The 17,743-nt window shown below is 39.8% G+C and overlaps 1 protein-coding gene across 4 annotated transcripts in view; it reads left to right on the top strand.

Moving 5' to 3' along the window:
- Positions 1 to 17,743, top strand: part of APP (amyloid beta precursor protein) — a 222,842-nt gene that overhangs the window by 165,068 nt on the left and 40,031 nt on the right. For all 4 annotated transcript variants that reach the window (XM_066977765.1, XM_066977760.1, XM_066977753.1 and 1 more), the window contains 2 exons: positions 8,682 to 8,810; positions 10,775 to 10,874. In XM_066977765.1, the coding sequence (XP_066833866.1) occupies positions 8,682 to 8,810; positions 10,775 to 10,874 (229 nt within the window). The remainder of the gene's footprint in view (positions 1 to 8,681; positions 8,811 to 10,774; positions 10,875 to 17,743) is intronic.

The raw sequence follows: 17,743 nt of genomic DNA, 5'->3' as shown, positions 1-17,743 counted from the left end.
CAAATAACTGTTTTTACTTCCAAACGAGCCACAACAATATCAGTTCTTTTATAACGATGAACAAACCCCCTGCCATGGGCAGAGACACCTCCCACCAGACCAGGTTGCTCAAAGCCCCTTCCAGCCTGGCCTTGAACACCTCCAGGGATGGGGCATCCACAGCTTCTCTGGGCAGCCTGTGCCAGTGCCTCACCACCCTCACGGTAAGGAATTTCCTCCTTATAGCTAATCCAATTCTACCCTCTTTTATTTTAAAACCATTATTCCTTGTTCTGTCACTACACTCCCTGACAAAGAGTCCCTCCCCAGCTTTCCTGTAGGCCCCCTTCAGGTACTGGCAGGCCGCTGTAAGGTCTCCCTGGAGCCTTCTCTTCTCCAGGCTGAACCACCCCAACTCCCTCAGCCTGTCTTCACAGGAGAGGTGCTCCAGCCCCTTGATCCATCCTTGGGGCCCTCCTCTGGACTCACTGTAACACTTCTGTGTCCTTCTTGTGCTGGGAGCCCCAGAGCTGAAGGCAGTGCTCCAGGTGGGGTCTCACGAGAGCAGAGCAGAGGGGGAGAATCACCTCCCTCGCCCTGCTGGCCACCCGGCTTTTGATGCAGCCCAGGATACAGCTGGCTTTCTGTGCCTTAAGCACACATTGCTGGCTCATGTTGAGCTTCTCATCAACCAACACCCCCAAGTCCTTCTGCGCAGGGTGGCTCCACAGAGCAGCTTTGGGGATTTTCCTGTCAAGTAGGAAAGTAAGGTATTTCTGTTGTGCCAGGGAATATGCTCAACTACGTGTGCTTCACGCTGTCCTCTATCTGTACTGCAGTCGGCATGGGTGTTTTCAGTGCCATTCTGCCTAAAACTACAAAATGTCTGGGAATCCTTTATGAACAGCTTCAGTACTGGGCCATAAAATCTAACTGCAAGATTTTTTCATATGTTATACAGATCATTGCCCAATGCCAGTGTCACAGGAGTTCATCAGGATACCAGTCTGAGCAGCAAGGTAGCCAGGGAGCATACAGAAGTGAAATTACGTAGCTTCAAGGTCTATTAGAACATAATTATGAGGGAAACCAAGTATTTTTACTGTTGTGTTCTCAAAAGCACTACCATGCAAGCTGCCCAGAAACTTAAATTTGATCCTCATTCCTGATTCCTGAGGCAGCTTAGCTGTGCTGCTATACTTTGTTGCCTTTGAAAATGGGGTGCAGCTGTTCAGTATCCAGTATCAAAATACCGTATTGTTTCATTCTGCTTGATGGTTTTACTATAGAAAAGGCGGATTAGTAGCAGTTGGAACTAATATGCTTCTAGTTTTTAAAACAGTTGGAGATTTTCCCCTTCATTTTGCAAGTTAAAAAGAGGAATTCAAACGAATCAGTCTCTGCAAGCAACTTGGTCCTGTAATTTGCTTATATTTCCTTTTTCACATGCATGTCAAATTTACTTGGATTTATGTCGCCCTGTTAAATCTTCGTTGGTAACAGAGGCCTATTCTCTGTGGGAAGTCGGGGGGGGGGGAGATGTGGTGGAGAGATGCAGAAAAGAAACGCAGTTCATAGTGGTGAAATAAAGGGTTTCAGAGCAAGGAAACATACAGGAAATCTTTGAAAGGTAATTAATTAACCTCCTTACATTGTGCATCGAGTAAAGTGAGCATATAATAATTAAAGCCAGTTTCTTCTACTTCAGAACTATTTTACCAAGATGTAAATTACTGTTGAACAGAACAGGGTAATTGAGATCAACCCTAGCATGTACATTAATCCATTTGAATTTATTTGCTTTTTTTTTTTTTCTCGTTGCCCTTACAATCCTTCAGGGTACTGTTTGTGCCTTGAGAGCAGTGTCTGTTCATGCGGGGAGAGCTTAGTGTGGGCTGAAACTGGTTGAGTTCAGCTATTTGGACGTGGAAGAGGGATCTGCAGAGGGGCCCTTACTCAGTGCCTCTGCATTCTGGAAGCTGGGAGCCTTTTCCGAGTCCAGCGAGGTTGCTGTGGAAATATGCAGTTGGAGGCAGGCCAAAGCGTCACTGCTGATCTTGTGATAAAAATCCTTCTGTGCCTTCGGAGAGATCACTCCAGCTCTAATACTCCACCCTGTATCCTGCTCCCCTAAACCTGTAAAGTTACAGATGTGGAATTTCTCACATACGCTCAGTTTTGTGGGATTTGTGAAATAGACAGCATGGATTTCATCTTTTCTTTTAAACCAGGTCAGACTGAGAAACATGGTCACCTAAGTCAGTTTTCCAGTAGCTTCTGAGGCTTTTCAGTGAATAAAACCAGACTCTCTTGTTTTTTCCCTAGTCTGTGGGCTGGAGCATGTGGTATAGTCATACACCTAGTCTTGCCAGTAGGCTTTTTTATATGAGCTAACTGAAGACAGAAGAGGCAATTCCAGATGGGTATTAAGTTCTGCAAAACTTTGACAGAGTCGTCATAGCTAAAATCCAAAGTTTTAAAAGAGTGAACAGAGACCAAATTTATTTTAATTTGTCAAAGAGTAAGTTCAAATCCTAAAAAGCAACTAACGAGATTGAATCAAATACTTTTCATTTTATTCTGCCTCAGGAAAAGTCCATTTTATTCTGCCTCAGGAAAAGTCCTTGGGAGAGTAGGCAAAGGGAAGTTTTGAGTACCATTATAGCGATGTGTGTGGCTACACATTTTCTTGCAAACTACCAGAAATTATGAGAAGACATCTTTAACTCAACACGAAAGGTAGCTGGATGGGAGTTTCACATGGGAGAAAAGTCTTGCATCACCCTAGTCAGCCTTTTTTGAATGTTCCTAAAATGAACTGCATCAAACATGACCCATAAGTTAATAACACAGCAGATGAAATACCTAATATGGTATATGAGGTATTCCTAATAAGTGAAAGAAAAGAAGCAACTGTTACACATTTTAAGAGCAGTGATCAGAAAGGACTGGCGATGGACGTTTCTCTAAAGGCGAGATGAAATAGTAAAATACAGCATTGTGAAACTTTCCTTTCTGGTTTAGAGGGAATTTTGATCAAAATTACAAGCCAGCTCAGAATTTCCCATGGAATTTTAGATCTCATATATGGTTCCTTTTGGGGGGTTAGGAAGAGATCAGTGAATTACATTTTCTTGTAAATGATCTACAGAAAAGGTATGAAGTTTTCATTCTCTAAACTTGCAGATATGAGTGAACCTACCTTGTCTCCATTCCAAGGGAATTCATTACTAATGAAGCTGAAACTTAGAACTGAGAGAGAGTGTATAAAGAATTGTAAAGGTTGTGAGTTATTTTAATTGTGTTATGGACAAATGGTAAGAAACATTTTCTGCTAGCTAGAACAAAATCAAGCCAAATCCTTGCTAAGATGGCACAGATATGTATGGAATATAATCACTAAATATTCTCCATTTAGAATTTTGTGTGAACATCTGGCAGGCTCCTTTTTGCAGGGCTCTTCTGTTGTGTTTGATAAACCAATACTATCATCCTAAGCCATGTTATGGTATGAACATTGTCTTCAAACGGCTTGCAAGTGTAAATTTATTTCCTCCAGAAGAACTCAAAAGTGCTTTTGAGCATTTTATGGAATACAGTTCTTGCCTTTTGTAATGCCTAAAAAGCTGGAGTGGAAACAGAGTGTATGTTCTCCAGTGACTGATGCTGGAAACACTTTGCATATGTAAGGACAGAACAATCCTAGGCCAGCAGATCCCACTGGTGTGTGTTTGGAGATAAACTGCAACATTAATGTTTCCTTGTTAGAAAAAGGATGTCAGTGATCTTATCTCTAAGCAGATGCTACTTGAAATAAAGGCACCTTTATCCATGCTGGATTGAAGAGTCAGTGGGGTTTGGGGTTGGATCTCACCACCAGGTAGCCAAGTTGTCATCAGTGGTTTCTGCTTTGTTTAGACTTGTCTCATACAGCTGGAAACCTTTTAATAGGTTGTCGGGATTGCATCTATATATCCACAGAATGAATTGTCATCTTAATAAAACAATAGGCATATTCACTACAGGGAAGTTATCTTTTTAATGGTGCTTCGTCAGCCTAGATGGTCTGCATATTCCATGCAAGTAGTCTGAATCTGTCTACTGTGGGTTGAATACATGCAAGTCCCAACACACAAAAACTCAATATAAAGCAATACTTCGATAACATTCTCCAGGATAAACAGGATTTGAGACTAACAACTAAAATACTCACAGACATCTGTTAGCCTGTCATGATATCTTGTAAAAGGACTATGATCTGTCTGTGCTTAGTGTTAGATAAAAAGTAGGTGTTTGAGAAGGGGATCTTTAGAATAAGTTTCATAGGAGTAAATGGCGTGTCCAAATGTGCTTGAAATAGTCAGAAGCTGCATGTAACAGGAGACTTCAGACTGCTTCACTCCGCATTGCTCTGAGTGCTTATTAGATGTTTTCATATTATTTTTCTACATTCAGTTAAATATTATGAGTGTGTTCCAAGATACTGTGGATTTAAGCTTCTTGCCAGCCAGACCAGAGTTTTCCAGTACTCAGTAACCAATATTATTCCTGACTGAACAACATTCCTTGCTAAATGATAGCATTCTGAATGTAGTACTGGATCCTGTTGCTCAGGAAGTCACTGGTCATTCTGGTTACTGGCTCAGTTGCAGATGCCAGTAGTGTTGGCCAGGGTAACTAAAAATATGGGGATAGTGGAAGTCATGTTGGGAATATCCTGGTCTCTTTCAGAGGAAAGCCGACAAAAACAAGCCAACAAAACAAATACAACTGAAAATAATGGAATTATTTCATGAGGCACTTAGGCAGCCCCTGGTGGCTGATTCGGGTTTAGTTATTCTGTAAGATATTTTTTTAAAGATCACTACAGACATGAATACATTGAGTTTTCCGTGGCAACACATGCAGAAGAATTACAGATGCTAAAAGCAGAATATTTTAATGAATTTTGGTGCTTGGTATGTTATTTATGTAAAGCGAGAGGTGCAAAGCTGGCTCTGGCATCCATCAGCCATTTGTTCTTTTGTCATAGGCAGTGTCAAAGCTCAGGCCTCAAGAACTTAAATTAGCTGGTAATAGCAACACTTTCATTTATAATGTAATCTTGGGGCTTCTGCCTAGGGTTGAAGTAATAGATGGCCATGGACATAACAGCTTCAGCCACAGGGTCTGATGGCATCTCCTTAGCCTGTGGAGCCTTTCCTCACCTCTGTGCTGGACTGTTTATTGTGGCCCCTCCGCTCTACTGTCAGAAGCGTTCATATCACTATTTGGTGCAAGAGGATTGGAGGCAAATCCCGGAGCAATAGATTTGGGGGCAACTTCTAGTGCAAGTCTCTGTGCAAAAAGTGCACAATAGGGTGGGATTTTTAAGCAGAACCAGTTCACTTCATAATGACATTTAAAAGACAGTGTGTGTGCAATACAATATGGAGGCGGGACTTTGGGATGAGAGATGTTTTTGCTGGGCCACAAATTTGTTAAAAGTTTGCAAGCAGTAGGCCTACAATTCTAGGTGTGAAGGAGAAAAAGAACTTTTGTCAGTTAAATTTATGGTCAGCAATAAAACTTGGCCTGCATTTATGGTGACCACACTCAAGTATGCAAAGCCCTGTAGAGGGCTGTGGTAGCCTGGCACCAGCCCTGACAGGTTGGTTAGCCTTCAGCAAAGGCCCTCAAATTGTGAGGCAGTTGCATTTCAAAGTTATGGGGAAGGTTGGAAGTCTGACTTGATCGAATGCATCTGGGCCATTTGGCAGCTATTTTAGGGCAAGGAAGCAGAGCCATTTTAATTTATGACAAATGTCCAAGGGATGCCACCACCTTTGTTTTTTTGTCTGATAAAATACCCACTGTATGACCTTAATGGTCAAGGCAGGGCATGTTTCCTAAAGATTGCAATACAGAAGTTGTTGGAAATGACAAGTATATATGCCAGGCAGGGTTCCTAAGCAAGTTTGGGTACCACTTCAGGGCAGCCTGAGTATGTGTGTACCTCAGCTCATGATGTTCAGGGAATCCTATTGTTTTTATAGTTGCCCACATCCATCCTAGGAACTTCTGCATGGTGTGGTGCCTAGCTGATCGTGATAGCCCTGTAAGTCTGTGTGAGGTAACTAAATGCTTTCCAGGGATTTGTTAGCTTTAAATCACATTTTGTTAGAGTAACATCACTAGCTTTTAGGCAGAGTGAGATCACTAGATAGACCCTCAGGGTTAAAATGTGCATCTGGCTAGTTTTAAAATCTTAACACCAAAACACCTGTAAGGAAATACCTTGCATTTAATACATTTAATATTCTTTCTACATTGTCCTGTACTTAAATCACCATTTTCTGGTGCCATCACAGGAAAATTGCTCGGACAGACACGCTAAAGGCATCCATGTCTGCTTCTCCTTCATAGAGAGAAGTCTGGGGCATTTCTCAATGTTAGAAAATGCACTGAAAGCGGGCTACCAATTTACCCAAGTGACTACTACTGCTAGTGGTATTTGACAGGTATTTTCAAATTGTTATCCTAGTAATAAGTCTACTTGTGACTCTTGATGTGAAAGTTCCATTGGCGTAGTGCAGTGAATGCAGACACACTGAGGGAAAATGAAAAATATACCCTTCTGGCATTAGACATGACACTTCAATTGGAGTATCTCTTGAAGAAATAGAACTTAATCCTTTTCTCTCTAATCTGCCATAACCTGCTATCTTGATGTGTCTTGGGGAAAAGAAAGCTGAAATGTCAGGAAAGGGAACAGTGTTTTCTATCTTCAAAATGCTGTCGTTGTAAACCTCACTGGTCTTGCAACCTTTGTTCCTATAAACCTTTACAGTTGGCATTTTGTTTTGTTTTGCTGTTGCCATAATGTTGTAAGGGCTGCTTACTTCCCAGAATCTGTCCACAGTTTCTTGCAACCTTATCGCAGGGTGCTTGGCTTTTGGTGGTTTGGGGTTATTCATGAATGAGTTCTCAGTCATGGAGCCACTAAGTTTAATCCTTTGGCAGGGAACGGCTTCACATCTCTCTATTTCTACACAAAAAATCCTCTTCAAATAACCTTTGTTTTACTTTCTTTGGACATTTTAAAATCTATTGCCTATCTTAAGCTGAAGAGATTCTTAAATCTTAAAGGTCTGTAGCTTAGTATTCATCTCTTGTGTAAATGTTAAATTAGTTCAGGATCTATATTTGTCCGTGAATCTAAGTCTTAAAGCTCCAACTTCGCCCACGGTTCTTCCTGCTTCAGAAGACTGTGCACGGAGCTTCTGACGCTTATTTTGTCACTTCCCTGCCTGTTCCCCAGTATCCCTGCCAGTGCCCAGCATGGCCACTCACCTCTTCTGCTCTGTCTTTAATTTCCTGCACAGTAAGATAGCCATACCCTTCCTTCTCATCTGTATCAGCTTCATTCCTTTCACTGTTTAACAGCTTCAGGAAAGATGCACAAGCACAACATTGCAAGCAGAGTTGGCAAGGGGGCTTGGTTTGCCAGAGTCATCATAAACACTGATGACTTAGCTGAACACTAGAGAACACGTTCCTGTTTTGGCACAGTGTTATTGTACAGAGTAGGAGAATATGTAGAAATACACGTTTCATAGCCATCACTGCTGTACCATCAGTCTGTGTATATTTTTCATGTTCCCTTCAGGTATGGTTGTCTCCTCTGTTCCTATTTGATTGTATATCTTTAGTCATATATTTAATGGTTTTTACTAATTAAAACCACCTGCAATATATACATAGGCTAAGATTTAAAAAAAATCTGGCACCCAAGTTGGGTACTTTCAGAACCAACTAGGTGGCCCTTTCTTCTTTCTCTTAAACCTTTTCAGTCAGTGGCATATTCTGAATGTGTGCCTTCCATACCTCAGCTGTTCCTTTCCTCTTTCTTCTGCTGGTATAGCAGTCGTGACAGGACAGAACAGTCTTGAATTTATTTAGTAAGTTTTGTAGTCATGTCTGTTGATTATTCCTTGGCTTGGATAGGGTAGTGCTTTCAGATCGTCTTCTGTGCAGGTGTTGGGCAGGTTACTTACCTGCTGGTTTGAATCCGGACGTGTGCATTCAGTTTTCTGTTGACAAAACAAGTTCTAGTGTTTTTTGTTGTCTCAGGTTTAACTGTAGTTGATGGATGTTGTTCCCAGTTGAATATTCAGCATAGTAGAGCGAATGTGAGCAATCTTTGAAATGCTTCTGACAGAGTTCACGTTCCACAGCATTTTGTAGAAGGGATTTGCCTACTAGTGGTTTTCAGTTGCAAAAATTGAAGCCTGGGTGATGGCGCTTTCTAGAGTGGAGCGAGGGGAAAAGCAGAGTCTGATAGGGACAGTGGAAGCAGAGCCCAAAGGAAACAGATGCTGGGTGTCTGTTAACTAGCATGTTGAGACGTCAGTTGCTGTCTTGTTGGGACAACAGTACAGCAGACAAAGAAAAGCAACAGCCAGACTTTGTTTATGGTCAGGGAGGAAATCTGAATGCCCTCCCCATCACCATGAGCACCACCTACAACTGCTGTTCAGCAGAGCATTGTGCTGAGTGGGTTGAATGACAGGGTGTTCCCTGGGGAAGTCAGGTGTGCTTTCAGAAGATGGCTCTTGCAGGTATGAGCTGGCCAAGTGTTCTGGGGTACACCTCCAAGGTAAGGAACTAAAATATGTGTTTTCCTAAACTGAACCAATTTTTTTCCTGTTTCTTCCCCATAGCCTCGTCACGTATTCAACATGCTGAAGAAGTACGTGCGTGCTGAGCAGAAAGACAGACAGCATACTCTCAAACACTTTGAACACGTCCGCATGGTAGACCCAAAGAAAGCTGCCCAAATCAGATCTCAGGTAATCCCCACTGAGGGTTAGCAATGTCATGTTGTTCATAACCATTGTGAAGTTTCTGTCAAATTTGTCTTCTGAGAAGAACTGAAAAGCAAGTTTTCTGTCTACCCAGACAGTGAGACAGTGAGTCGGTTGTGGGCACTTCCCAAGGAGCCCTCCAAAGCAGCTATACCCAGAGCTTTTATTATTGCTTTGGTAAATAATACCTCTGGGAAAATGTCTGTAATAGATTTAGCTACCACGTATGGTTATGCTTCATCCAGCTGAAGCAGCAGAACCATAAGTGGTAGAGCCATCTGACTGCAACCAACCTTCCTGTACTCATTGCAGAGGTACTTATAGTATCTATAAATATGATTACTGCAATGCACTTGAGTTTAACATGTTTTTTAAAATGTGCACAGAAGTTCATGACATTTTAACTGCTGAATGTTACTGCAGTCCTCAACGTTTGTGTTTTGGAACAGCTTTTATGTTGCCTTTGTAAATCATGGAAGGTGAGAAAGCAAAAAAGACTGAAGATGTAGCTGGCTTTCAAAACAGCAATTAAAATTGTAGGCACAACGGATAAGCTGTTAAAAGTGTGTGCTGTAATCTGCAGAATCTGCCTCTGTTCCCTCTGCAGGATGCAACAGGAAGCTCTGTTCCAGCCACAGTTTTTGAACTGATTGGCATCGCTAAAAGCCAAATCAAAACCATATACCTCTTTGAATGACATGATTTGCATATTAAATTTCTGAAACATCTATTTCAGCCAGACTTGTACATTGAGATCGTGCTGGCTTGAAATTGCTAGCGTTAGAAATGCACACTATAACCATCTTCTGCAGTGATCTTAGACAGCTTTCCCACATTGTAAATGTTAAAGCGTTTCCTTTTGCACCTAACATAACTTTTTAGCTTCTAAAACATTGGATTATTTAATAACAGAAACAAGTGGAATTTTGCAGACGACATACTGTTTGGCAGCACAGGTGAAGAATGGAAACTGACATTTAGATACAAGAAGTACAGTGTATTAGTGTATTGCCATAGGAGTGAGTATTCTATAATATCTTTGCTTCTTGAATTGGTTAGAAGGTTGGGTGAATGTAGGCTGGAGGAACTCTTGGGGAGTTTTTATTTCAGTAGAAAATGGAAAACAAGATATTTTGTTGAAAGGCATGAATACTTTATTTCAGTTTGAAGGAATTATAGCATTGTTTCATTGAAATTGCTGTCTGCAACCCATTTTCCTCTTTAGGCCTAACTGCCCTTGTCAGTGGTCTAAGTCTTCCAAGATGCACCTCAGTTTCCCGTTCTACTGAAGAGAGGTGATACTTGTGGAAAGTAGCCTGGGGAAGTGTATCATGGGATGTCATGACTCAACACATAGCAGTGTGTGGGAACCTGAGGCAGTAGAGTTGTAATCACATGAGACAGCACAGTAATGCTTCTGGTTGGAAATATTTTTGTTTTCAGATGAAAATGTTTCAAATGCTTTTAACAAGAAAATTGAAGCTTTCTTCGGGGAGTGGCTGGGTTTTTTTTGCAATATTAGGATAAAGAAAAAAACAACAACATTATGATCCGGCAATCATTGCGCCTCACTTGGCTTGCATGTCATGCAGAAGCTTATGGGTATGGGCAAATTTACACGTTATTGAAGGGTAAATGAGGCTGCGGATTTCTGCCACATTAGCTGTTTGTATACACGCTCTACCCCACTGCAAATGTAAATCCTTGCTTTAAATTATTTTACTCTCATGGCATTTCAGGTAGTTTCTGTGGAGGAGCATCTAGCACACTATGTAAGAGAGGTGAATTTTGCAATTGATTTGACAATTTCACTACATAGAACATACTGAGTATTATACCTAGTACAAGTGAAAACTGACTTCCTGATATAACCTATATAACCTATAAAATTTGTGATAATGACTACTAGTAGTAGTATTCCCTTCCTTAAAATATTTTTATTTCTTTAGGTTATGACACATCTACGTGTGATATATGAACGCATGAACCAGTCTCTCTCCTTCCTCTACAATGTGCCTGCTGTGGCTGAGGAAATCCAGGATGAAGTCGGTATGCAATCTGTTAATACAGAAAAAGGGAAATATTTCTGTGGTGAAAAATCACCACCAAAAGCTAAAATATAGCATCTTATTTCTATTGATATAGTGTCCCAGCTGACTAATAGAACAAATTTGCCAGTGTTCTTAAATTATAAATCAAGTTATAATGAACATTTGGAAGGCAAATTAAAGTTAAATTAAGACAGTGGGCTAGCAGAGACTGGACTATCAGAGGGACAAAATGGAATATCTTGCTCATAATTTGCTTTCAGAGGAGACTTCCTATTTCTTTAAAATGCAGTTTTGTTATCATTATATGTGGACTTCATTAATTCCTGTATAATCTATGCAGTGACATCATCATATGACCTTTGTTGTTAATATTTTCCCTGAAATATGTTAATTTACATTTGGAGCCTCCATGCTATATAGAAACAGCTGTTTACAATCAGTAGCTTTAGCAAATCCTTCCTGGGTTTGGATATTTAATTTGATGTGGTAAGCATTTACATTATCTGATGCAGTCATTTGGGAAATCCCCCAGCTGAAAAATTAGTTTCCGGCACAAGCATCCAAGAAAAATGTAGGTAATGACTAGGGGTTAATAAATGCAACTTGGCAGTATTTTACCAGTCATGCATTCATTTGGTAAATTATTGATTTCTGTATAAAACAAGGCTGTACCATTGTAGTAAGGATGAGGATACGTTTAGGACATGTGAGGGACTGGACAGAGAGTAGCGATGAATTCTCCAGTGTCCAAAGCACAGGTTAAGAAGCAGATGTGCCTGTACTTGTGAGGTAGCTTTAGAAAGCTGGGGATGAGATCAGAAAACAGAGCTGGGGAGGGGGGCTAGGAGGACACAAAGAAATAGATGAATTAATAATTCTCCTTCACCGTGTGTTTTTGTGCTTCACAATTATAAGGCACAAGCGACAGTCTCTATCTGCAGTCAGAGAACTGTTCAAATAAAATCCTTATTGGTCATTTGAAAGTGTATCATTTCTGTAGGAAAGGAGATTCTGATACTGTAAGGCTTTGGAGATACTCAGTTGTCAGTTTTTTTTTTTAGCCATCACTATTGTTCCCTTGGGTTTTTTTGCTTGAAGTTTCAATTTCTTCTATTATCGGTAAAGTTAATGGTTGTTGTTGAGGACATGCATCTAAATTTTCTTTTCTCTCCAAAATACTGAAAGGGAATGGGAATTTCAGAGGCTTTGAAGTGACATGGGAACAGAAGTCTATTAACTGCTGAGTGGTTTACAAAAATCTGACTCCTAATCTCAAATGTAATACTAATTTTTAGGAGAAAGAAGCAGGCTAAAATTAGTAGGATGTTATGTCCTAATAAGATGAGAGAAGCTAAGATATCTCAAAGAAAGAGTCTATCAGTTTCTTAAATACTTTTTCCCTACCTTGATTTTTTTTGTGGTTTTGGGTATAGTAAAATTTCTTCAAAGCACTGCAAAATTCGAAGCAATGAAAAATATATTCTTACATTGGGAGATACCAGGCAGCAAAAATTAAAGAAAACACTATCAGATCTGGGCTATATTAGGTAAAAATTTACAGTAATGAGAAGACAGCTGCCTCTTCTCTGTTGATACTCTTCCAGTATCAACATTCTCCTTGCTGGTAATGGTGACTGTATGCTTGATTTTACATCTTACTTCCAATGAAAATTCAGAGGGGTCATTCCCTTCTGATAAAGAAGACAGTGTCCTTCTAGCTTTGAGCACTGTTTCAGCTTTGAGCATGTTTCAAATCCGTTCTGAAATTACTGAATTTCTTAGCCTCGGTACTCTTCCTAAATCCATGGAAAAGGAGATCTATGACAGCTGTAGAATCTGTGAAGAAGTAAAATACTAAATTTCACTTTGTAACATTCCGAAGAGATACCACAGCTATCATTAAAAAGACAAATGTTTCATTAAATACCTTCTTTGGAACTATTAACTTAGAAAGTCCAAGTCAACAAAAAAGTTGGAAAATACTTGGGTAAAAGTAATTCAGACACACAATGTCTGACTGATAAATCACATATAAAGTAGATGAAAGTAGTTTTCTCAGGCTGCTGTGAGAGCTTATCTTCTAGCTAAAATGGCTTATTTTCTAGTTGAGTTTCTTTGTTCATTATGCTTCTGGTTTCTAGTTCCACACTTTACTACAGAGTTCTTCACGAACAGTTTTCACCTTGAGGAATTGAATAATCATTCCTTTAGAAGACACTGCTCTGACAAAGGTAGTTTTTCGCTAGATTAAAGAAGTGGAACAAGTGATTCTATGAGCAGCAGGACAACAAGATATAGTTTCCTGTGAATTTATGGTTTGTGTTTAATTCCTCTAATATCAAGTAAGGCACTGCTTTTGACTAGATTTTCTCATTGCTAGAAATACTATGCCCCGTTTTCACAGTTTCTCCATGACCAGCTGTTGACAAGTTTGAATCTCAGGTCCTTATATGTATATATATGTGTATGTTATATATATATACTAATAGAAACTAAACTAAATATTAAATTAGAATTTTCCTCATATCTGCCTGACAGTCAACTATCGAAGGTTCATCCCTGGGAAGTAGTAATGTTCTTTCATTGGAAATGTTTGTGAAGATGAGATGCCCACTTCTAATGTGTCTGTTGTTTTTGAGATTTTTATCCTGTGCAATGAAGTTGAATTGTATGAAGCAGAAAGTAGAGTTGTTCCTGGGGTATGCCAACTGCATGGAGAATATTTTCTGCTTCAGCAAGCTGCAGGGTTTTGTTAATTAATGCTTCATGACTAGATGAATTGCAGTCCAGTGGTTGGACGTTTGGAATTCCTTTTAGATATGGAATATTTTTGAAGCTTCTGAACTAAAAAGCAGATTTACGGTCATAGTTTTAAGGTGAAGAATCTGAAATACCAAATCCAGTTTCTAAACTAAAAGCAGCCCTTTTTAAAAGTTTTTGGAATTGTTTGTAGAACTCCAGCAGAGACCGTGGCAGGAAGTTAAAGTAAAACTTCAGACATTCGTAGCCCTTATTTGCAAATTGTCACCTGTTGGTGTCTGTTGGCTTAAACAGAAAATGGCTTGAGTGTATAGATATATGTAGGAAGACCCACAGTACTCTGAAGAGTAGAAAGCAGCTCTTACATGAAGTAAGGCTTTTTTTTGCTGCTAAGCATTTGACAAATGTGTAATGTGCAAATGCCACATTAGGATGACTGGCACGTTTTGTCTCAGAAAATTCAAGACGTGTAAGGAAGAATGCTGCTGCCTCTCTTGCTTACATGTTGGGTGAGGGGAGTAAAGGATCTGTGTAATAGTTGCCTGGAGGGGTCTGTCTGACCATGACTTTTATGATGGAGACTAGGAAACATATGCAGGTGGCTTGTGTAAGAGACCATTTGGCATTCTGGCTGCAAATGATTTCTCAAAGGACAGTAATGCAAATATGCTACACACCAGGTCACCCTCTGCAAATGATGTAGTCCTTGGTGTTAAGTGGTATTCCTCACAGAGAAGAGGAGTATGCCCCATCAATAAGACAGTGGCCTAAAAAATCTGAGAAGAGATATTTGCACACTGCAGGTGAGCAGATTATTTGGCTACCTTGGTATTTGTACTCACCTTTTCCCTCTGATAAATCTCCTGTACTCTTAATATGCATAAAACCTCAGAAAGAACAATGGCAGACTTTAGGAGAAATCAGCAGTTCCTTTTAGCACATCCTGCTTTAAATCCTTATTTGATTAGGCTGCTTATCCATGTATGTAAAAGGCAATTTATTGCTGGGAGTGGCACAGCAGGAACAGCTTCTGAACGAGAAGCTACATCAGAGCTTTGTGTATTAGTCAAATGGGTAGGCAATGAGCTGAATTTTTAATTCTGTCTTTGCTGCGCTGTTTCCAAGCTGATGTCCTCAAATCCATGTTTTCTAGCCTACCACCGATGAAATACTCAGCACCGCCTACTCAGCAGTATCATAACTAACCCTGAACGATTCAGTTGTAAGCAAGTAATAAGTAAGAGAATATGATTTCATTTGTCCCTTGACAAATAAAATCGAGCTATTGTTATTTCATTATTCTGTTCCACTGTACCTATCGTGTTCTTCTGCAGTATGCTCGTGTTATATAGCAGGAGGAGCGGACAAACACAAGCAGACTCCAGATCATTGACTGAATTCAAATGCATAGAGTGCTGTGGCTCATGTGCCGTTTGAAGTATTTGTATGCACCACCTTAGCGTAACAAAATTTGACCAAGAGAATATTGCCTCTTGACATTTCGTTCACAGCTTTCTGTGAAGATTTTTTAAAGTATTTTTGGAAAAAGCTTGACAGCTGTAAATATAGGATGAGCTATAGACTGAAGATGTCTGAAGACTAGCTTTCTTTTAACCCTTTCTCTTGAACCATTAGGTCCCTATACCTGTCAGTCTTCATCTTTGCACGTAGTCTGGAATACCTGTGGTGGGCAGAGTTATCGATACCTGAGCTACATACGGTCTTTCTGCATTTCTCAAACTAATTGTTGATTACCTGTTTCTAGCTGCTGATTTTGACCTGCAGTCAGTCCAGAGTCTCACTGCGTTTCTTGCCATGAGTTGAATTAGGATACTGTTCTCTGTTCATTCTGTGGTACACTTCTTTAGAAGTTTTGAGAGTATTAGCTATTTGCTGTGGGTTTACAGTCCAAAATGATAGCCACTGTGATTTGGTGATTTATATTGCAGAATCAAAACACGCTCTTGAGAGCTTCACAAAAGCAAATTCTGTATCTGTTCCGATTAGTGCCATTTCTTTTGTGATTTTTGCCCTCATCCCCCGCCCACTCCTTAAATGTTGTGATTTGAATATGTAATCACTAATGTCTTTCAGTCTGCATTGGGACTTCTTGGTGTCTCTCATTTTTCTGTAACTCTTCTGTACAATTCCCGCCTTAAGATATAACTGAAGGGCGAGAAGTCCATCTTCAAAAATGATATTCAGAATTATTGAAGTGATACTTAGGATTTCTGCACCTTTATTTGAAGTAGGGTTGCCATGTTGAGGTAACAGAATAATAAAGGGAAGTTTACATGTGTTAAATCTGCCAGTAGGTTTTAAAATGATGTTGTAAGGTTACCTGTGGTATTGGAATGGTATAGTTCATAAATCAAGGCAAAAGACTAATTACCTTATCATGCAATTTTGTTGCATTAACACTAGAACATACATATTAAGGGGGTTCTTGAAATTGCCCGTTTGTCATGGAGACAGTTAAAAGTTGGGAAGTAGTTTTAGTCTTCCTATAAATCTAAAAATGGAAGTACTGGGAATAGTTGTTTAGTGCAATTCATGTCACGTATCGGGATGGTTACAAAGTCTTACTTTTTTGTTGTTGAAGGAAAACAGCGATGCTGAAACATGGGTGGTAAATGAATAAGCACTCTAGGATTTTTCCGTACTGGAACAGGCCAAGTTTAGTGAATCAGCATAAAGGATGAATTGTCATCACTGGTGCTCATCCTAAGGACAGTTGGGGTTTTGTACCAGTTGACAAACCTTAATTCAGTCAATTTAAACCTTCCAGGTCTGTCTGCAGTAGTATTTTAGCTGACATTTGGTAAGGATTGTCTCAGTCATCTTTATTTACTGGCTTGTTCCACTTCAATACTTGCTACAGTAAGCATGGTTTCTGAGTTTTCTTGGGATAGGCACTGAAGAAGTCAACTTGGTTGTTAAATAGAGTCACTGTCTACAATTAGATGAAGAGGCAGAGCAGCATTCTGAGGACTAGGAATCTAGAGAGGTAGAATTGTTTTTCTGAAGCAATTCCTTTCTGGTTTTAATTATCCATACTTTCCAGTTAGTATTTCTTCTTGTCTTCTCAAAGGAGTCAAATGGAGTTGAACTTTTTACCCAGGAAAAAATAAACATCCACAAATCCAATATGCAGCTGCAGTAGTTATAAAATCTGTAATTGAGGAATGTTGGACAATTCCTGTTAAGTTTTATACTTTCTGCCATTCTGGAGGTCACATTTGTCATCTGGAATTGTAGTTTCTAAATTGCCCTAGGCACTTGGCTAGTTCTTAAGAAGGAGTGTCTCTGATTTTGGATGCAAGGAAATGTCATCTTTGCCAAATTGTGTTATGGTTCCACACTCATCTCCTTAAAACTGGCATGTTTTTCCCTGGAAGCAATTCTTCTATTCAGATTGGATGGGCATTCCTACACCATAGAGAAATTTCTCAGTAAAATCAAAACAGATCTTCTGGAAGTAGCACAATTATGTGCAGGTCTTAACCTAATGGTACTGTAAATCCCACCTAGTTTTCAGATTACTCTTTTAGTGCATCTGGGCTGTATCATATTGGCTTTCTGTTCTTCCAGTTCTGCTCTGCTGCCTTTGACCAAGGGGATAATGTGACTGGAACAAGCAGTTGAATGCAGCCTTCAAAGAATGTGGTTTTGCACAGGTACCCTGGAGTGACTTCCAGCACTTACTATGCCTGTGCTGTAATTGTACTCTCCCTGTAGTTGATTTGACATGTCTGTGCATATCTGGTAGCTGTAGCTTTCCAATGAAAAATTTGAATTTTCTGTGCAGTGATTATTTACTTTTAATCTTCCTTGAAGCCCTGTAGCATTCCATTGAATAGATGATTTGTTAGAACTCTAGCAAAAAAAATATATTGCTGGGTCATGGACTAAAGACAGCATGGAGCTCTTCCACAAAAGCAAATGAATTCTAGGTTAAGCTTTACACATCATTTAGGGTGTTTTTGTATGCTTAAATACTGACATGATACGGACCAGCTGGACTACTTGATAAGCAGTTAAGACCTCTTCCACCCAAGGACATTGGTTTTAGCGATGAATTTGGCTAGCTTGTTTTCTGGAACATCA

Source organism: Anser cygnoides, chromosome 1 (genome assembly GCF_040182565.1).
Source record: "Anser cygnoides isolate HZ-2024a breed goose chromosome 1, Taihu_goose_T2T_genome, whole genome shotgun sequence".
In the NCBI taxonomy this organism is placed as follows: Eukaryota; Metazoa; Chordata; class Aves; order Anseriformes; family Anatidae; genus Anser; species Anser cygnoides.
Note: the sequence above shows the minus strand (reverse complement) of the source record. Positions and strands in the feature narration are given on the sequence as shown.